Here is a 22145-nt window from a genome sequence, read left to right as displayed (position 1 = left end):
TCTTCCGATTTCAGTAAAGAATATTTGTTGGCTGCTTAACATCGCCTGTTTGCCTTTGGCATGTTGGGCTTTATCTTAGCCTAGTGTAATAAATGGAAATGTCACCATTAAATTAAATGGCTCCAGGTCAAATCCATCCAATGATTACTCCGGCTTTAAGTTCAGAGCAATAGCATTCTTTGTATATTGGTACAAATTTTCTGCCAGCGTTGCTGTTTCTGGTAATTGTTTCTGTTGCATACCTTTACGTAAATTTTTGTAAACTAACGAGAGCCATGTCAGTGATTTATATAGGCAAAGCTTTTTAATAAAATGAAGATCCTGTTAGCCAGTAAGTACAAAAGCAGTTTGCCTGAAAACAAAATGCTTTAGGTTATTTATAAAACTGTTCCAAATTCATTATAAAATGGTTTTAGTGAATTAATGTCTTCTCTTTTTTTCTCCCCAAGGAAGTTTCATGATTCTAGATAACAAAAGTTAACTTCAGGATGCTAAAAAGGAAACAAAGTTCAAGGGTGGAAGCCCAGCCGGTTACAGATTTTGGTCCTGATGAATCTTTGTCAGACAATGCAGATATTCTGTGGATTAACAAACCAGTAGGTATTTCTTTCTGTAGTTACTAATTTTAAATATAACTTGTGTTGTTGAACTATGACTTCCACAAAAGATTCTGAAATAGATATTTGCCAGATGAAAGTATTGAGCTATAGTTGCTAATCTACCAGTTTATTTTTTGTAAAAAGTCCAAAACTAAACAAGGTTTCTTCTGGTTGTTGGAAACTGATGGGGGCAATCAAGCAGTGTTTGCCAACCAGTTCATTCACTGATTGTTTTTTTTTAAACAGCCATTCTTTCAATTCAGTGTCTCTGTTTCTAATTTCAAAAAACACATTAGGAAGTTAAGTTTGTAAAATGAGCTTTTGTAAAGGACGTTAAAAGGAACGTGTCATTGCTAAAGTGGTAGCCAGCAGGTGACACTTTGGACTTTCAGATCTCTCCTTTTACATCACTTATGAATATAAAAGTGTATTTTTGCTGGTTAATTTGAAGTACAGCTCACATTTTTCTTGTATCACTTAACTTACAGCCCGCTCTAAGAAATAGATAGGTGTAAAAGTGTGTGACAGCTTGAAACTGGGCAAAGCTTCATTGGGGGAGGAGCTATTAGTAGAATGTGAAGCATTAATAAAATGCCTTTACCATATAAATATGGTTATTACTATTATTTATTCATCAGTCAGTGTGCATCTAGGATTCCTATATTTTGAGTGATTCATGTTTTTGCAGAGAAGTCATTTTTGCAATTCTCTTAGAAAGTAATGTATAAATTTTTACTTCGTAAAAGCAGAAAGTCAGATATTCTGAAATAATACATGTTGTTGGCATTACATTCATTTAATGGAACTATCATCTCAATTGTGGTATGGATGCCAGACCCCCTCCGCTTTGCTGCTGAGTTTTAACACCTAAATCATTTACAAGACAACACCCATATATTAATTCATGCTAAGTAATCTTAAGTAGAATGTTTGTATTGACTACAGTTATAAGTTCAAAATATCATTGCAGAAATATATGCTGGGTTATTTACCTGTTTTCTCAGCACACAGTACACAGTTTTTTGATGGAATAATATTTTTCTTGTCACACGGATGGACTAGTTGTATATTGCTTAGCATGTATAAAACTGACATTTTACTGTGGCAGAGAATGGTTTTTATATCAGCCACACTTTAATGTTTATGTTAATTTTTTCAGTTTAAACAAGGTTTGAAAAGAAGTGGGTATTAAAGAGACATAAGAGATCATTCATCAGGTGCCTTCCATTTCCAAATTATTAATTTGGGCTAAGAGTATGCAAATGATAGAGGTATTCAATTCAGGTCAAATATCATTATGCTTAGGTGAGTGTGTAGTGAGTATTAAGTTAGGTGAGTGTTCTTAAATCTTCTTGATATCAAAAGGTCTGAGGTGGTGTAAATGAGTGTAGAAGTTTTCCCCTGATGAAAAATTGTTATAAATACACTTTAGTTCAGTGGGTTTTGTTTGGAGAATATTTTTCTTGTTGAAGTGTTTTTTTTTCTTTTCCTGTTTTGATAGCTACAACCTTACCAACTCTGATTCATTACAGTTTTCTGTCTTCGAGATGTTTCAATGGTGTTTTGAGTCAAAAGAAAAAAAAATCCAACCTTTAAACCCCTGTATTGATACATTCTGCTTTTTCATTAGACTTCCCACTGTGACTGGCACTAAATAGCAGCCTTATTAATAATGATAGTAATGGGACTGAGACCTAAGTAGTCATAGAAATGAACTGTTCTCTTATAGCAGCAAAACTTGTTTGGAACAAAAGTGAATTCTGATATTAAGAAGTACCTTTCTGTGGCATAGTCTCTTTTATATTTATTCTTTTCAAAAAGGAAGGATGCTTTTAATCCCTGTGCTTCTCACTTAATTTTTGGAATTGTAAACTGATTTAAAAATCAGTTCATGTAAATATGGAACTAAAATTTTCCACAGATATTTTTATTTAAAGTATTCACACAATTTATATCGTCAACTAATTCCACTTATTGTCTGCACGTAAGCGTGACAAGTTGTCATTTGAAAAGAAAATGGATTACAAAAGCCACAAAGTAGCAATGATAGAATCCTAACTCTCAGTTTCCTGGCTCGTAATTCTTGATTTCTGAATTGTACAACCTCCCAAATGAACTACTAAAATTATACATGTATATATACACACATATTTTATTTTACATATTTTATATATATGTGTAAAATAAAATAAAGTCAGGAGTGCTTATTTTTGGATGAAGACCTTTAATATATGGATCAAGATGTAAAAGAAAAATGCAAATGTGCATTTAGAAAAAGTTCCAGTACAAGTTATGGAGACTAAATATTTGAGCTTTTTTTGAACATCAAAGTATTCTCACAATGTCTTTTTTTTTTTTTTTACAGTGGGTACACTCTTTACTACGAATCTGTGCCATCATCAGTGTTATTTCTGTTTGTATGAACACTCCAAAGACCTTTGAGCATTATCCTCCTCTCCAATATGTGACATTTGCTCTTGATACACTATTGATGTTTCTTTACACTGCAGAGATGATAGCAAAAATGCATATCCGTGGGATAGTTAAGGTAAGCATTTAAACAGTATTCTACATGTGCTTAAGAAAGTGATCTGAATATATGCTGGTAACATTTGATCTTTGTTTTTTAACTTCTCAGTTAAAAGAGCAAAAAGCTCTTTTTGCTATGATTGTTTTTAACTGCAGGCAACACAATGGCATATAAACTGAAAAGACAGATTGAGAAAGATGCAGCTTTACTGCATAGTTAATCCCACCAAAATATAATTCCAACATTCATAATAATGGTTTCCTACTAAGAAAGAGATAGTTTCATTGTATTAATATAAAGAATGAATGGAAAAATAAGCTAAACACACTAGCAAGAATATTTTGTAAATGTCTGGAGATCCATATATGGATTTAGAACTTTGATTTTCATTTCAGGAGGTTGTATGTGTTGTGTTGTGGTTAGTTTCTTTAAATAAGAACAGATGTCTTACTGTGAGATAAATGAGAACGTTATCTTGCTTTACTGATTTTTTTCCTTAATACAATGCATGTTGGTAAACAAATGATGTTATACATGTATCCATGACAGTGCAGATTATTTAATTTGCACACTGACATGTTACTCTTTGTTTAGTACATAAAAATACAGTTGAATAGATTAGACATAACCACTGTTACGCAAATATAGATTGTTTAAATTTTAACAGCTGAGGATTTGCTTACAGCTTAATGTCTTGTAGCATTCATCAGTGAATATAGTTACACTGAAATGAAGTGCCTTCATTGGCGCTATTCATGGAGTCATAGAATGACCTAGATTGGAACGGACTTCCGAGGTCATCTAGCCTGACCTGCTGCCCAAAGCAGTTACAGTTGGATGAAGTTGCCCATGTCTTGGGTTGTCCAGGTGAATCTCAGATTCCCTCCAAGGATGAAGGGTCTACAAGCTCTCTAGACAGCCTCTTGCATTGGTTGACCAGCCTCATGCAAAAAATTGTTTTCCTAATACTCAGTCAGATTTTCCATGTTCCAACTTGTGTCCCTTGTATCTTTTCTTACCGCTGTGCACTTCCAAGAAGAGTTTGCCTCCATGATGATGGTTCACATCAAACTGGTGTTTTTTAATTATGTTTGGCAATGGAGCACGAACAATAGTTATCATTGTCGTGGACTTTTAAAAGTCTCCCAGTCCTAATGTGATGTCCAATCTCATCATTCATTCAATTCAGTGAATAACTCAGGGGTGTTTCAAGAGGTTACTTAATTTAGTTTTGTTTTTTATTGTCTCATGTAAGATAGAAATACATTAACATAGACCATCTTCACAGTGTAGTGTTTTCCCCAGCTATACTTTGGTATGTCTGCTCAGCAGATATGGGCTGAATCATAGTATCCTGAAACATAAAGCTCCTCTGGTACCAGGGTGGCTGAATAACAGAATGTAGTGTCAGTGATTTAGCAGGAGTCAGGAATCTCTTTTATGTTGGTACAGTGAACAGTGATAGGTTTGTTATCAACTAGCCTTTTACAGAATATGTTTACTTCTTTGGCAGCCACTTTTTTATGCTCTAAGTAATATTTTATTAGGTCAGAAATACTCTGTATTACTTGGAGTTTATCAGGAAACATATAATAAGGTGATTGCCAGAATACCGAGAGTGTGAAGATTTGCCAACATAGGCAAAGTCTAGGTAAGTCACTAACCTCTGATTCACTGGGTTCATAAAACTGGGACTTCCACATTTAGCTGGATGTTATCTTTACTGACTGCTACTGATGATTTATATTTGTATAAAGAATCTAAAAATTTAAGACTGTGTGCAACCATAATATACTACTTTGGTTTTGTGAATGAAATTACAGACTTATATGAAATAAATGCAATTTTGGACAGCACAGTACCACACCGTGTACCGATGTATAAAATGTAATAAATGTAGTGCAATGGTAAAAATTCCTGAATTCAATTTGGCATTGGTATTTTCATTATCTTTTCAGTTCAGAATTCCACTTTCTTCAATTGATCCTAGATTTGTTTGCATGGTCTTTATTTCCCAGAATGTAAATAGAGTTCAGTGATTCTTTGCTTCTGATTTCTTTCTGACCGAGGAGCCCGAGACATGAAAGAGCACTGCTATCATCAGCTGCATCAAGGAAGTATTAAGTCTGTTTAAATGAAAGCAGATCAATCTCCTTCACTGTATCCTGAATAAAATTTAAACTGGTCTCCCAATCATATGCAGTTTATGTCTACTGCATAACTTACTGATGGATTAGCAGGCTTCTGAGAGCAGCATGAATTAACTGATGTTTGTGTCTGTCGAAATAGTTTATGAGTCAACTTGTAACCTGACAACCCTCGCAGTCCCTCAGAATCAAAACTTACATTTATGTGCCCACTCATATGTCACTTATGACATGACTGTATGTGCTTGCCATAGGTCTGTTCATTGATTCAAGGAAAGTTTCCAAAATGATCACCTCACTGAAAAAATGAGGTGGGTTGGAATTAGAGAAATGAAAGATAACTCTCAAACCTGAAATCGATGTGATATTAGATGAGCATCAGACTACTGAAAGAAAGCAGGGAGCCTAACCTGTGATGGAAGGACTTTGTATTTCTTTTAATGAGTGTGATGCAAAAATTACCTTCTGCTTTCTAATAAGGTCTTCTGAAGGTCATCTCAGATGGGTATGAGCAAGGTAAGGATACCTTGCTTTAAAGGTATCTTATCTTTATTAGAAGTTTTTACTTTCGGCCTTTGTATTAGGAGATGAAATAGGGAGATAGAGAAATATTACAGGTAAATTGCATGTATTAGACAAAATTGCACCAGGTGGCATTTTAAAATAACCAGAGAGGAAAATGTGCCAAAATCTGAGAAACTTTCAGGAAACGATGTCCATGATATGGAAGAATTCACATCCACTACAACAAAAAAGAACCAAGTAACAGGTATGTCAGGTGAAAATTCAGACTTTAGGGAATAAGATATGAATGGATATCGTTTCACTCCATGGACACTGTGAGGGTATGTGAAATTATCTTCATTATACCACATACTCATTGCGGCTTCTAATCACAGTTGTGATGGTATTAGAAAACCTACATTGAAATCATGTTGTGAAAAGGAGGCGTGGTTTATCATGTTCCTCTGTTAGAAGAGTAATGCTGTAAAATAAAAAAGTGTGAGAATTCTCTCTCCTGTTTGTTAAAAAAGCCTAGCTGACACTTAGTTTAGTATCATCATGCTGAAAATTAGGATTTTTTTATATAGCACAAGAAGTGCACTGGATTTAATAGAAATCTCTTTCTTTTCACTGTGCAGTTGTAACACGTCAGCTAACAAAGGAGATCATAGAAAGTCAGAAGTAATGGTCCTTGACATTTCCCCCATTGTTATTTCTACTACTTTCACAGCAAAACTTTAGTGCTAACTGAAGTAGTTGCGAGTAGATTTGTCAGACTTTATTTCAGCAGCACTCAGCACTGTTCACTGACTCTGGTAGTCCCACGAGGAGCTGAAGTGAATGCTTGCACCATGAGCTTTCAACACTCTCTCGGTGAATTAATGTAGGAACTGAAACAAAGCATAAACTTCTACCAACGCAGATAGATGGGAGCTGTTTCGTTTGCTTCTGTCTAGTACTAAAGGCCAGTTAGCTGAAATCTCTGGCTTTCAGCGTATCGGATGTTCCCAGGCACTGATAGCCCTGTGCAGAGAGCACGTTTTTTTCATCGTTTTTCTGATGGGTGCTTTGGTTGCTGTAGTTGCTCTCTGCTCAAGAGGAGAACACCAAGGACGGAGCAGGCTGGAGACTTACCTGAGCCATGTGAGCTTAACTCTGTACATTCAGTTCTCTGGCAATATAAGGAGTTTTCCACCTGTAGTGCAAACATCGTGCGGTGGAGTCGGGCTTTTTTTGTTGTGATGAAATACTCTGGTTGCCATGAACTGAACTGGGGTCTGCAGCTGTTTCCAGTGGCCGCTCATGTCTGTTCACATATTCTGACACTTTTTGTTACCTTTGCTTGCACAAAATAGATTTCTGGGCTTAAAATAGAAACCCTTTTAGTAGGTTTCATCAGTGCCAATTTGAGGGTCTGCAGTTGTCTGTAATTAGTTGTTTGTGTCTAAAGCGGGCTCTTCCAAAAGGTAATTTCTCTGGCCTGTTTTTTTCCATTGAGTGAAAGGGTAGCTTAAAGTACCTAGGCTGACACGTAGCCTTTAGGTAGCTCAGTCAGCCATTACTCTAGCTCGTTATTATAGATTTGTTGTCAATGGACGGGTGGGCACTACAGAAAGTATACAGACAACTGGATGCCAGCTGCTTCTTTAATGCTTATGGCATTAACTCATTTATGCTTAAATGAGTTTCTTCCATAATCATCCCAATTCAGAAGTTTTGTCTTCAGTTATGGATTACAGAACTGTTGTTTACTGTGCCTTATTACAAGTATCTGTTTTGTCTTCTTTTCAGTACTTTCAATATTAAACATTCCACCTTCATCTAACAAAAATGGAGAAATGACAAAATAAGTTTAATCCTTCTGATAAGTGATGGAAATATTAGTTGAATTGTGGTGAAACACCGTCATCTGGCTCACCAGCTTTTAGTAACTTTGTGAAGGGAGTTTCTGCTGTGTTACCGACTGAAAACAGAAGGTGGAAATTCTGAAATTACTGTGCTCTGTGACTTACACCCCAGGGCATATAAATGAGTTAAGGATTAGGAAATTGTGTTGTTTTCAAAAGTCAGGTAGTAAAACAGAATATGGGGCTGCTATCATCCTGTGTCAGCACGCTCTGATGTGCTCGTGATGGCTGGTGGTGAAAGCTCAGTCTTAGGAATATGCAAGTCACAAACAGAAGTGAGAACCTCGACCTGGAGAGCACGGGCAGTGGAATGCTTTGATTAAACAGGGTATAATTATGTGGAGGGGAAAAAAGAGAAAACTACTTACCTGTGATAGTAAAAAGCTCACAGAGCAAACATGAAAAATGACCCAGTTGATTTCAGATTTGAGTTTGCCCTTTGACTCTACTTCTTGGGAGTATGTTAGAAATTATTTGTCCTTATGACAAATTATTTTACATATCTATATTAAAAAAAATCAGAATTCTGTGCTATGTATAATGCTGTTGGAAACCTAGATGTGTAGTGCAGGTCCCATGCTATTCTATGTTGGCAAAAAGTATATTATTCAAATTGTCTTAAATTTTAACTTAAAAAATACTGGACTATTTTGGTGTTGGCAGCTGTGATTGATTGTTAGTTTTAAATACTATTTCATAGCAAAAGGTATTGATAACCATTATTTGAATAAGACATTCAGTCTATAAAAGTTGATTCTTCTGTCTCTCCTTTTTCCTGTGTTTGTCTGTTGCTGTTTTGCCAAGCGCCTGTGTCCATTGCAAGGATGGCTGTTCCCAGCCTACTGGGATCACATTGCTAGTGAAATGCTCCGGTGCTTGTTTCCAGTCACAGGAAGTTAAAAAAAATTAAAACTGATTATCATGAGGAAAACAAATATGAAGTTGCCTGCAGCATGCTGCTGGTTGGGTGTTACTGCCTGTGGGCCAGGGAAGGTTAGAGACCGTGGCACTGGAATATACGCACCTGTTTCTATGGTTACTTGTGCCTGGTTTTGTTGGAGTGTTTATTACAGGGAAGTAATGACTCATATTGCACAGTGGGGCTTTTTGCACCATTGTTGCATTAGAGTATTAGAAAATCAAAGGCATTTAAATTACTTAGTGAACTTACATAGGCAGTATTTCTAAAATAAAAATAGTAATTTTTCTGAACAGTCAACAGGTCATAGAAATTTTTAGTGAGAAATTATTTTTGGGCATGGATTGAAATATATGTCCGTATAATGCTTAATGACTTACCATGGTAATCAAAATTTAACCTTAAAGTTGCTAAGAAAAAATATACAACATACTGACTTTCGTAATGTATTTAGAAATTGCCTTTTCAAGATACAGACCAATTAGATTAACAAAACTTTACTTTTTGGTAATGTTAATTTTTTTTCTCTTTCAAATAGCACTTTCAAGGATTACTTTACTGATTTTCTTCATGAATGCAGCTATTATCAAGTCATTATATTTTTAATGTGTGGCTTCATGTCAGAGTAAAATGACACATATACTGGGATAGCAGTGAAATCAACAGATCGGATAACATGTTATGTGTTCAGGTAGGAAGAGAGGGAACTTCATCCCTAATGTGCCTTTCTGTTGAAACTTGCATTTCCGGGGAAGTATGCTATAATTAAACAGTATCTTTTTATTTTATGCCCATGTTGTCTTCTCTCTTAATTTGAGAGAATAAAACAAAACATAAGATGAAAAAATCCTAACGATATCCATATCCCTGTGGAAGGGAATAAGAACATTTCTCTGCAGCTGTATTTTCATGAAAATGATGAAATTTGTGTGGGATTTTAAGGCAGTAAGCTGAATGTAAAATTTCATCTCAAAGTATTGTGTTCTCCACCGCAAATGTAAATATTGCTTTCTTACAACTATATTAAGATTGTTGTTTCAATAAACTTTTTGTGGTCTCTGTAGTATAAAATGGATTCTCCAGCTTTTAGTAATACTAATTACCAAATAATAAAATCCTCTTTCTGAAAAGTGCCTCCTTCTTATCTATTCCAACTTTCATCATTGTGGCTTTTTTCTGTTGTGGGAGAGCTGTGAATGATGATTATAAATCTGAGTTTTGTCACGTTAGATGAGACTGCTTGCCTATCACATCTCCCTATTCAATCTTTAGGCAGTATTTGATGCTTCAGAGTGAAAGCTTTCACCTTGAAACATCTACATCCAAATCCACCATTGCATCCCTCTACTCCACTCTGGTGAGACCCCACCTGGAGTCCTGTGTCCAGCTCTGGAGCCCTCAGCACAGGAAAGATGTGGATCTGTTGGAGTGGGTCCAGAGGAGGCCACACAAATGGTCAGAGGGATGGAACACCTCTCCTTTGAAGAAGGGCTGAGAGAGTTGGGGTTGTTGAACCTGGAGAAGAGAACGCTCTGGGGAGATCTTCTTGCAGCCTTTCAATACTTACAGGGGGCTTCTAAGAAAGATGAGGACAAACTTTTTAGTAGGGCCAGTTGTGATAGGACAAGTGGTAATGGTTTTAAAGTAAAAGAGTAGATTTCTACTAGATACAAGGAAGAAATTTTTCACAGTGAGGGTGGTGAAACACTGGAGCAGGCTGCCTGGAGAGGTAGTAGGTGCCTTATTGCTGGCAACATTGGAGGTCAGGTTGGATGGGGTTCTGAGCAACCTGATCTAGTTGAAGATGTCCCTGGTTCTTGCAGAGGGGTTGGGCTAGATGGCCTTTAAAGGTCCCTTTCAACCCAAACTGTTCTATGATTCTATGATCCACCATAAACATTGGAGCTGGGGGAGGGCAGAATACTGCTGGATGGAGCACAGCAGCGTTTAAGACACATCACCTTCTCAAGGCTGGAGAGTACTTCCAAGCATGAGCAGATGTCCGTGTATGTGGAACTAGATGTAGAACTGGAGTCTACAGTTGGCAAATGAGCACATGGAGAGGGAAATGAAATTCAGGATTTCAGTGTGGTAACCCATAAAATCTCCTCCCAATTCCCCCTCCCCACTCCCATCCCCCGTTATTTTACAGCAAACACTGTTATAGGACTTTTAGCAAGTAAAGTGGTGTCTGTTTGTGTGAAAGTCTTGGTTCTTACTACATGGCCAGGTTTGTTTCTTCCTTTACAGGCTTTTTGGTGTGTCTTTTTTCTTTCTGTAAGAAACAACAAATGAGATGGTGAAATACTATAGTTTAAAAACCTCCTGTTACAATATGAAACATGAAATAATAAATTTGGTGAAGTTATTTCCATAACTTAACAAAAATCTAGTGTCCCTTAAAAATACTTTTGAGACTGTTCTTTAATGAATAAAATAGCTTTACATCTTCATTGGTAGTTCCTACAATAATCGGAAAATCTCAACAAATTAACTTAAAAATCTTTTTTTTTTAATTATTGCAAATGATGAAGTAGTGATTCTGCAGCGATTACATCTTTTTGGTAATGATAGATTGGAACTGTATGTGTTGTGTGTCTGTAACACGCATGGAATCACCCTCTAATCCAAAGGACTAGCAAGAGCTGTGTTTCATTGTTTTAATTATAAACAGAGAAACTTTGTCTTATGTGCTGTTACATCAAATGATTTTGCCAATGTTTTTCTAGCATAGACTACAACATTACTATAAATATTACATGTTTTGACAAAGATAAATTATGCACTAAGTAATGTGTTACTTGGAAGCATCTGATGGAGCAGTTCAGTACAATACATGAGTAATTACAAATTGAACTTGTTTAACTCAGTAATGATAAAGTGATATTACACCCACTATAACCATTTAGAGTTAAGCTTAACACAGCAATTCTAATTCCATTGGCTGTTAAAAAATCAGTTGCTGTTATGTGACTATATTTTAAATAAGCTCTTTCACTGTGAATGAAAACACTTCATGAGAGAAAGATGACATAGAGAAACGAGGAGCTGTGTCGTCCCCCCCCTTATTGTTTCTTTTTTTTTTTCCGATACAGACTTTTAAATAATATATATGTTGGTTCATTTTGAAGTGATACTATCACTGTTGCAGAGGGCTAACTTGGAGGTAACCATTCATTTTAAAATATGCCAGTTTTTCTTTGGTTATTAACATGGTCTTAGCTAAGCAATCCACAGTTTTCTTCATTTCCTGCATGGATCATCATTTTACAGTTACAGAAGTACTTTGCATTAAAAGATGGCTAGTGTGTAATTTGCTGGTTGTTGTGTAATAAAATGCTTCAGGTTGAAGTTTTTTCTGTTACACAGAGTAGAAGATAGACATTAAGTAGGTAGTGCGGCTGAGAGTTGTCTGTCTGAGGTCCTGCTTCAGTCTGTCCCCAGGGTAACTGAAGGAGTTGCAAAGCTCTGAAGAAGGAAGAAGGGGGCTAATGTTAGACACATTTGAGAAATACTTTTATTTTGAGGGGACGGAAGAGGACAATTAAGAACAGAAGTCAGAGGTGCCTTTTCTTTTTGATTAGGCTGTATCTCTTCATTCTGTTTTCTGTATGAGGAAAATGTTGAAAGTACGTGACAGGTTGGGTGCTGGGCTGGATTGTCCACATCATTCTGCTACTAAAGAGACCTGCAAACTCAGGTTTTTAAGGAAATAAGGAACATTTGAAGTTGAGCCAGAAACATAAGGGATGTATGCGTACGTGCGACTGGGTAGGAGATACATAACCTCTGTGTGTGTATATATATCTTTATCTGCATTTGCAGAGGGGAGAGAGAGGTTAGGCAAGGTGCTCCCTTGAGCTCTGATTTAATTTTTTTGTCTCACTCCCACCTCTGTGCGCTGTGGTATTTGTGTGGAGTAAGGGAATGGGGGAGCGACAGTGAGTCTTTTTTTCCTTAACACAGCTGTGCCCTCTCTTCTGGCTTGCTCTTTTTGCGTTATAATGAAAATTGATAGTCCCAAATTCTGATTCCCTCTCTTCCTTCTATTTCCTCCTGAGTGCTGCTCCTAAAATGCCAGTAAATGTCAGCCTCCATCCCTTAATGCTTATTTGTAGTGTTACACAAAGGAGCCCACAAGGTCATCTGGAGAATTTGCTGGAGTTGTTGCTTTATTTACCTCCACTGTGACCATGATAGAATAGCAAAGTAGCTGGTTGTTACCGAGCTTGCTGGTCTCTTTGCATTTGTACCATCTTTCAGAGACTGTCAAGAAAAGTGGGAGACTAAGGTTCTTCTAATGACAGACCCAAGACTACAGGACTCTTTTCCAGAGCAAATTATGATAAATCTGGTTACTTAGAGTAAATGTCACATCACTTCTTTTATTTAGCTTTCCCCCAGATGCAGCTGGAAAGAGGTGGGAAGGAAGGCTTCAGAGAACAGGTTGTAGTCAGGGATGAGAGGGAAAAAGAAATTCCTGAAGGCAAGCAGGGAGGCAAAGGAGGCTTTTCATTTGCAGGGATTTGCTGTTCATCATAAGGTGTTCCTGAGACGTTAAGAGATAAGCAGGGCAGAAATAACCTAGGAGATGACTGTGCTATCATCTAGCTAAGCTGTCTACCTTACCAATGAGATACTGAAATTGCTTAATAAAATTAGCAGACATAATCAATCTTCTAGCAGATTGCTTTATGCAATTCGGATGTTGATTTTGTAGAGTACTTTGTTTTCAGCAAGGTTGATAATAGAATAAACTTTTATTAAAGAATTACAGTCTGGCTAGTCTTCCCTTCTGGTGTAAGTTACACTGTAATGGCTCTCTTGGAGTGACTTCTGCCAGTGGTTCTGTCTGTATTTTGTATTGGCTCACATTTCCAATCAGTTAGGTCTTAAAAAATTGGGATTTTTTTCTGTGAACTTGTGTAATAACCATTGAGGGCACCTAATACTTGGTTATAATTGAGAAAGTGTATCTTCTGGCATCTCAGTGCTGTTTTTGGGGTATTAGTATTACACATGAAAATAAAAATTAAAGAAATGAGCTAATACATTGTACTCAGTTAATGTAATGGTGCTAAAATTAGACAAAAACTGGTGAAATAAGGAGAATATAGGGAGAAGGAAGGAGATTTATTTGTTGGTCCTATTATCGAATAAGTAAAGAAACACTAAGATCTTATGCTGAACTTGAGATATTCTTCCTTAGTTATGGCAACATTGCCATAAAAAATTAAGTGCTTATAGAGCAGAGAATATTTTAATTACAGAGTGTTATGTTAAGCTTGTCTGTTCTTTTAGGATGTCAGATTTTATTAATTCAGATTAGCATCTCTAAGAGAGAGGCAGACTTTCGATCCATTCCACATGCGTGGTTTACCAAGAAAGCTGTTTCCATGGTTGTGTACTAGCCTAACAGTGATGCTGAACTGCGGGAAAAGATGGAAGCACCCTTGGAGAAACTGTTTGGGGAGACTAGGAAGGGTATTACAAAATAATGAACAGGCCTCTAGTTAAGAATGAAAAGATTGAGCCATCTAACAGCTAAGCAGTATTGCTGCTTTGGGCTTAAGATTGTTCATGTATCTTGAAAAGCTTTGGGTTTAATAGTTGTTAGTTAGTTAGCTAGGCCACTGAGGTCAAGCAGCAGCCCTTTGTTTGCCTGGGAGAGGCATTAAGCGAGGGCATGGTTTACTGCACAAAAGCCTTCCAAAGGCTGTCCCAAGTCATGGACTGTGTAAGTGGACTGGCATCCACTGCTCTGTCAGAAGCAAATGATTTTGTTGTCTAGGTAGATTGTGAGTCATGTTGCTGGAGAGGCTTTCAGGACTTGCTGTGCACATTAAAGAATCCACTGTCCACTGTAGGCAGTAGGGAGTCAGCAACTTTAATGACTTTAAAGAGGTTTGGATTAGTCTCATCATGACGCTTCTAGTCTACAGTACTAATCCTTCATCTTTTCAAATTTTTAGGTCACGTTTCAAAGAATTATAAACCATAATGTAAATGGTCTGGGACAGTGCGTTCACAAAAAAATGCTAAAACAAACCTCATCAATAATTCTCAAATTCCAGCAGCCATGATGAAAAAGGGTGAGGGATTAACACATTGCTATACTTCAGCTACTTTAGGTAAGATGTCACCAGATATATTTAAATTTCATGTATCTGTATTCCTTTCTAAGTCTTAAGAACAGGCTGCCATTGATCATGAGTGTGGAATTTCAACCCAAGGCTTTTTTCACATGTGAATGAAACTCACTGTTTATTGCTATTAATATGTGAGTGCTAGCCTGTGTTTAGTCAGAATTAGGTTTTTCATGGAAGTAGTACTAGAAGTCAATACCAAGTTTCATACTAAAAAGTATATTCTGATTTTCACATTAAGCAGGATGTGGTCCTGCCTTAAAAATGCTTCCAACACCAAGTAACATCCCATATGCCAATACACAGTATAAACGGATTAAAGATTCCCCACCGCGTCCACTGACAGCCAAATGACAAATACGAAAACTATTTCACCAAAGCCTCCTGATACCGAAAAGTCAGCAAGAAAACCCTCTAACACTTAATTTGAAGTTTTAGAAGGCAGGCATTCTTTATTGCAGCTGTGGGCAGCACTGGGGATCGCTCCAGCATGAGTGCTTCAACAGGTTAGTAAAGCACATCAGTTCATATATGGAAAAATCATACATATATATCAGATTTCCTGGAAAGGGCAGTCTTACGGTGATGAGTTCCCGGAATGCATTTACGTAGTCCAAGCATGCACAGTAAAATTAGAGTTAGGGTCTTTTCACCCTCAGGTGGTCGTCCATAGTCTTCCTCACACTGCCCGCTAATTGAACTTAGGCTTCCTCTGTCCATATATAGTCACTGTATTAGCTCCTCAGTCTTTCGGCCTCAGAATGGTACAAGGGGGTCAGTTTAAACTAGTTCTTTGGTTCTTATCTCAGCCCTTTCTGAGTTCCTGTTATCAGGAAGCCTAACGAGCTTGCTCAAGGTCAGTTTAATCTTGTCAGGCAAAAGTTACATGTCTAAGGTCTTAGCCAGTGATTGTCAGGTGTTTAACCCTTTCACTCCTTACATGCAAAGTGGAAAAGGCCAGAACCTTCCCTAAAATGAGTAGTTTTTACAGAGGTAATTCAGGTGCCCTAAGTTTCTGTGGGTGGTCCAGTGAGAGCGTCCCTGACAGGGAGGCTGTAGTGGAGGGAAGCTGGCCTGATGTGACAATGAGAGAAGGGAGGTGGTGGAGCAGCCTGAATGGTGAGAAGGCTGGAAAGGGTCACGACACCTTCCTTTGTAAGGAAAAAACAGCAGAGCTGCTTCAATCATGCCACACGTATTGTGGAGAGAAAAAGCAATTTCTAAAAAAAGATTTGGCTTTGTGAGTGAGTACTTGACGAGTTATTCAGAGGAGGGTGAATACAGGAACTCGAGTTGGTACTCAGATCTGTACAGCACAACTCGGGGAAAAATTTTTGCTTTAGACAAAGGGTGCTTAAGAGAAGAAAAGTAAGTTTCAAAGAGTTCTTCAGTGAGAGAAAGACCAATCGGCATCTTTGTTCAGAGTCTCCATTGAAGGACACAATTGAAGTTGCATGTTGATAGAAATCTCACTGGAGGTTTGTTCACTAAGAGGGAGCAGGGAGTGATGAGAGAGGGGTAAGGGATTTAGGGTGTTGGTAGTTGATCTCTGCAGAGAAATAACATGTATCTGCCTCATGGTTACTGAACATAACCACTGAAACAGATGAGTTTCTTCAGCTCTGAGTGAAGAGCTCTGAATAGCTCAGACTAAGGGAGTTAACTCTACTTTCTTCAGCAAGGACAGGTTAAAATTATGATGCAAAAGTTCCTGTTCTGTTGCTTCCCTGATTTGCAGTCTTTCTCCTCTTAATTCTTGGGTTGAGAACTGTAACATCCTTACATGTTAGAAAATCCTCCGTCTGAAAGCAGTGTTGAAGTTCTCTGTCCTTCATTTCTGATTTGAAAATCACTTACACTATTTTCCTTATATCCTTACTTCGTAGTATCTTCCTTGTAGTAAGTAAGTAATCTTCCTTGAAGAATTTTACAACTGAAATAAAACGTAAAAAAAAAAAAAAAAGCATATTTTGTCTCTCCTTACACAATATATCTTGCTGTCACTTACTGCAAGAAAGGACAGATCATTTTTAGGGTAGTGTACGTCATTGAAAATACTAGATTAAAACAAAACATCTTGCCTGTGCTTTTGGAATCAATGAAAATGCTAAGACATTTAAAAACAAGTACAGGTAGACTGAAATAACTGTGACTGAGATAAGAAACAATGTGTATCAAGCCAGGAATGATGTAAAAGGCCAAAGTCCAGTCATGTCTTCAAGATTCCTGAGACCTGACAATAACTTTTTTCCCCAATTATACCTGTGAAAACTGGATGTCAAACACTTTAGTTTGTATCTGGAAGAACACTAAAGAGAGAAAAGGAGCCAGATAATGTGTAAGGCAGGGAAGGATATGTTTAATCTGTTAGGAGAAATCTCATTTGGAAAGGGGTATTTCTGTATCTTGAGATACATTGCCAGTGTCTCAGCATATGTTTTTACTGCTACATGACATGAAACTGGGATATCCACTTTCCTTATGTCTAGTCTGGTCTAGTCCCTCTTTCAACAAGCTGCATCTATCTGTATGCATTTGGTCCCCAACTTCCTGTACAATCCATGGGGTACATGAAGCTAGCTAACTCTCAGCTGCAATCTACCTAGTAAATGTAGAGTTTTTTTTCAGTTCAGTGGTTGAAGTAAAGTGTGAGGCATTAGTAGGCCACCATAGAGGTGTTTTTATAGTTTGCAGTGGAGGGCCTGTGTTGCAAGTCATTGTGAGACATGAGGATATCTAAGCATGCAAGTTGGAGTAGTGGTTGAGAATAGTGTGGTGTGGAGGAAACTGAGCTTGGATGCAGTCTTCTCCATGCTCTCCTTTAGGAGTACTCTCTGGATTGGACTATGACCAAAACTATGCTTAGGTGTTATTTTCGAGACCTAATTGAAGAGGTCTAAAGCAGAGCCAGAGAACAGGTAGGAAACTATGTGGCTCAACAAGGATCCAGTGCTCAGTTTTCTTTCCCGAGTTTTTTTATTCAGTAGTGCAAAGGTATGCTCTGAATTCTTGTGCTACACAATTAATGAAGTGCCAATGATATCAAATTTGAAAATTTCACCGTACCTATTATTAATGAAGTCTAAAGAATTAATTGTCATTTTGAAGTGGTGAAGAGCTGCTCAGGAAATGTCTAAAGAAACTTGAAAGCCTAGACTCTGATGAGACAGTGGTTACTGTCTTGTGTTTTGCAAATGGCAAGACTTTTTTAGAACATGACAAATGATTGAAAACTGATGAAAATAATAATGTAAAATGATACTGATTTAATTGAAGCTGTTGAACAATATTTACATAATTGAACAACACAATATTAGTTTTCTAGCATTTTACACTTACCTTCCTGTGCAAATATTTTGTAATGGGCGATACAGTGGAAAAGTGAGTTCAGTGTTCTTTTTTTGTGTGTATTTTGATTTGCATCAAAGTGTAAATATTAGGTCTCTTTGTAAGTTCTTTTTGACACAAGCTGAGGAGAGTACTACAGAAAAATGAAGGTAACATTTTTTCACCCAGAAAATGTGTTTCCAGCATATTCAAGCTCAGATACTAGGCTTTTGGAGTCTTTCAAAAGGGTCATTTTGAAAGTGGTACAGAGAAGACTTTTCCTTCTTCCAAGAACTTTTGTTTATGATATTTGTAAATTCTGACAGTAAAGCAACAATTTACCTCTTAGCTTTTCTCTCTCTTGTAGGGTGATAGCTCCTATGTAAAGGATCGTTGGTGTGTGTTTGATGGATTCATGGTCTTTTGTCTTTGGGTGTCACTGGTTTTACAGGTAATTATTTCAGTTACCTTTTTCAATTAATAGTTCCTCAATTGTGAAAAATGTATGGCACAACCAAGTAATTATGAGTTGTGGAAGTAAATGGGTCAAACTGTTTTTAAAAAAGTGTGCTGAATTCAATAGCTCCGTAACTGCACATTGCAGTATATCTGCATTAGTAGTAGAATTTATTTTGTTTAATTTTTCTTATTGAGAAGTTACACATTAATCTGAAGCTTGTTACCATAAACCCTCTGCATAGTTAAAAGGAAAGAAAAAGTTTTCAGAGAGCTGTTTATCTCTTACTCGATATGGCAATTGTGCTCACCTCCTTCCACTGAATCTAGTAGGATGCCACAGTGACTAGCTTAGGCAACTGAAGGGAGAATGATTCTGGTGGTAGATGTTTACCATGCTGTAGGAGTATTCATATGGTGAGTGGAGGGGTTTCACGCCCACACCTAACAAAACCTTTTCCAAAATTCAAATTAAAGCACAACAGAAAAAAAAATAATAAATACATTTGGAAACAATTTGATAAATTTTCATAAAGAAGGGAACTAGGACATGCTGCAAAAAAACATAGAGTGTTAAGGTACTGGTCAAATTGTGTCCTGCAAACCAATTGGTCCTTAACCATAACCAGATTTTTGGGTAAGAACAGATTGAAGACTGTGAAACTGGGCTTGCAATACTCTAAAGATTGTAAAAGTCCTATAGTGATTGCCGTTAGGCATAGCTTACCCAATTCTGACCAATTTAAGACACATTGTAATTTTCTGCTTTATACACAGGGGAAACTTTGGTACATCACGTACACATGTAGAGTGAAGGTTGATCATTACAGATAAGTACTGTAGATTATCCAGTTTATGCGTTGCCAGGTTCCCCCTCATTTTTTATAGTATTTTGAGCAAATATTAAATTAAGCAGTTACTCTCGGAGAGTGAGAGACAAGAATTAAAATAAGACATTTTCACTCAATCACTAAGCTAAACAGTCTTTATGGAGTGCCTAACCTGTCAGTGTATTAAGAAAATGGTTCTGTGGCTTGGCTGAAATTTGTGTCGTAAGTGCGGTCTAGGAGAAGAACATGTACAGTTTTCTCATGCACTTGGAATTAAATGGAGAATTTATAAGCATGTTGGCAACTCATAAGGCAATCTGTGTGTATGTACTTTTATGTCATAGTAAAAACCTTAGTGGTGTGCAACATTAACAGATACTGATTTTCATATTTGGAAATGTAAATTATCCAATATTAATGTAGTTGTGGGAAACTTGTGGGTTAGGACTAGCACAGAAGCAGGCAGCTGACAGAAGCTTGCACAGTCTTTGTGAGTTGTCTGAGACAGAAGCATTATGAACATAGGCAGAGTATATTTTTGGAATTTCATTAGGATAACTTAGAAATGGAGTAAAGGATTTACTAAGACATTTCTTTTAAAAAACATGGTTAAAATGAGCTATAAAATAAACCCAGAGAAGACTGAAAATGAAAATAAAAATCATGTATCGTGTTCATAGTTTTAAAAGTTCTGTAAATGGATACAGGAATAGGACAGGGTCATCAAGAAAAACTCCTAATTCTTTTGTTTGTAGGTGTTTGAAATTGCTGAAATAGTTGACCAGATGTCACCTTGGGGCATGTTACGGATTCCACGACCACTCATTATGATCCGAGCATTCCGGATATATTTTCGTTTTGAGCTGCCAAGAACTAGGATAACAAATATCTTGAAGTAAGTAAGGCTGTTATCTGAAGAACAACAGAGAAGATTTCAGTTTTGACTTAGAAGACTGACTATGCAACTCAGAGAATGACTCTGCATGCTTAGTGGGCATTTTCTTCCCGAGTTTTAGTTCTGGCCAAAAAATTCTTGCTATTTTCCATATTTAAGGAATCATCAAGTTTCCTAGAATATTATCAAAACTGTCAAATATTTAAATAAAACTTAAACATTTGCTAATAACTGTAGCCAGCAATTTTGAACCAGTGGCAGTAAATTCTGTTACATTAATATAGGCACTTAATAATGAAAGTGAACTCTTTTAGTAGGGTGATACTCGTAAATAGAACTACATGAGCGCATGCCCTAACCATTGTGGTTACAAGTGTACATGTGTTGGTGTACGTACGGGTACGCTTGCATGCAAGCAAACACAGATAAGTATGTTTGGTACAGCATGTAATGGCAAAAGCCGTGTAATGGTAACATGAAAGAGTTTTTTAGTCTTGGGTATCAACTTTACTTCATCATCGTATCTTGTCTGTATAAGTCATTAGATACTATTTCACAAAGGCTAGACTTTATACTTTTTATTTGGGGACTTTTTGTTGCACCTTTTTGTAGTTTACAGCTGATTTAATTACCTTAACTTAGAGGTTTAGAAAAAATCATGGCTCCCTTTTCTGTCTCTGCCCAGAGTGAGAGCTCAGTTTTAAGGACAAATTTTGTGCAGGATGAAATACTACTTTCTCTGTGTGAACATTTTTTCTATTCTGGAGCTTTTCAGAGGAGTCTTCACATTGCCTGTGCGTTCAGTGCCATATTTATCTTTTTGCCAGGCGTTCCGGAGAGCAAATCTGGAGCGTTTCAATTTTCCTTCTGTTCTTTCTCCTCCTGTATGGGATCCTAGGAGTGCAGATGTTTGGGACTTTTACGTACCATTGCGTGACTGACGACACACAGCCAGGGTGAGTTGGCCTGTGCAGGCACGGCGTGGGGCTGTTCTTTCAGTGCAATACGTATAATTGTAGTTAGTGTCAGTAAGTGTAAAATGGATTTAACAGATTAAAAGTAGTCCACCAAAATACACTAAGATAAATTGGGGAAAGAAAAATGTTAGGAATTATGAGAAATACCAATCTTAACTGTGACAGAGAGATTTCAAATTATGATATTGGGCTGCAGTCTGAGTTAGGGGATGAGTAGGTGAGAGAGGGGGGGAGGGCCAGTGAGAGAGCAGGAGAGCAGACAAGACTTTAAGAGGAGCATTACCACTTGCAGCTGATTTGGGTCACTGATGATTCACCAGCTTGCTTTGTATTCTTCTATCTTTTCCCAGAACATCTGGGTATAGGGCCAGACCTAAAATATAGGGCAGAACTACCCCTAGAATCTCACACGCTTTCTGGATTAAGAGGTCACTGGGACTTGATGCTCGGATTTAGAGACCCTTTTTACCCAGCCTTTGGAAAATACTTATGATTAATATTTTACACTGGTGATTGAATATACATCATGTTTTTGATTCAGCACATAATTAGACACAAGATTAACTTGAGGTACAGTATAGCCTCCTGTCACTGGGATGGCTCATAAAATCACAGGTAAGTATACGCTTACGTGTCCTGTTGAATTGCAGGCTTGATTGTATGCTCAACCACCATTACATTGTGAGATTCTATTACATCTATTTCTTCATTTTGTCCCTGTTTCTTTGGATAGGGAAATGTTAGCTATGGAGCCTTTGCTTTAGTCAAAATTGGATCCTTTTATTCCTGTATTGAATTTGTCAGAACATAAAATAGAGTAGACAGAAAGCAAAACACTGCGTAATCTGCCACTGTGCTGAATAAAGTCTGATAAAACTCTGTTAAAGATTTTTCTAAACTATGGTCTA

The 22145-nt window shown here is 37.2% G+C and overlaps 1 protein-coding gene across 1 annotated transcript in view; it reads left to right on the top strand.

Annotated features, from left to right (window-relative positions):
* Positions 1-488: 488 nt before the first annotated feature.
* LOC104618377 (sodium leak channel non-selective protein-like) overlaps positions 489-22145 on the top strand; it is a gene marked incomplete at its 3' end in the record, with an annotated part of 42160 nt that continues 20503 nt past the window's right edge. Inside the window, exons 1-5 of the mRNA XM_010283951.1 lie at positions 489-596; positions 2965-3147; positions 18447-18530; positions 20121-20260; positions 21088-21216. Coding sequence (XP_010282253.1) covers positions 489-596; positions 2965-3147; positions 18447-18530; positions 20121-20260; positions 21088-21216 — 644 coding nt within the window. The remainder of the gene's footprint in view (positions 597-2964; positions 3148-18446; positions 18531-20120; positions 20261-21087; positions 21217-22145) is intronic.

This window comes from Phaethon lepturus, unplaced genomic scaffold (genome assembly GCF_000687285.1).
Source record: "Phaethon lepturus isolate BGI_N335 unplaced genomic scaffold, ASM68728v1 scaffold1923, whole genome shotgun sequence".
Taxonomy (NCBI): Eukaryota; Metazoa; Chordata; class Aves; order Phaethontiformes; family Phaethontidae; genus Phaethon; species Phaethon lepturus.
The sequence above is the reverse complement of the archived record's forward strand: the minus strand, read 5'-3'. Positions and strand labels throughout refer to the sequence as shown.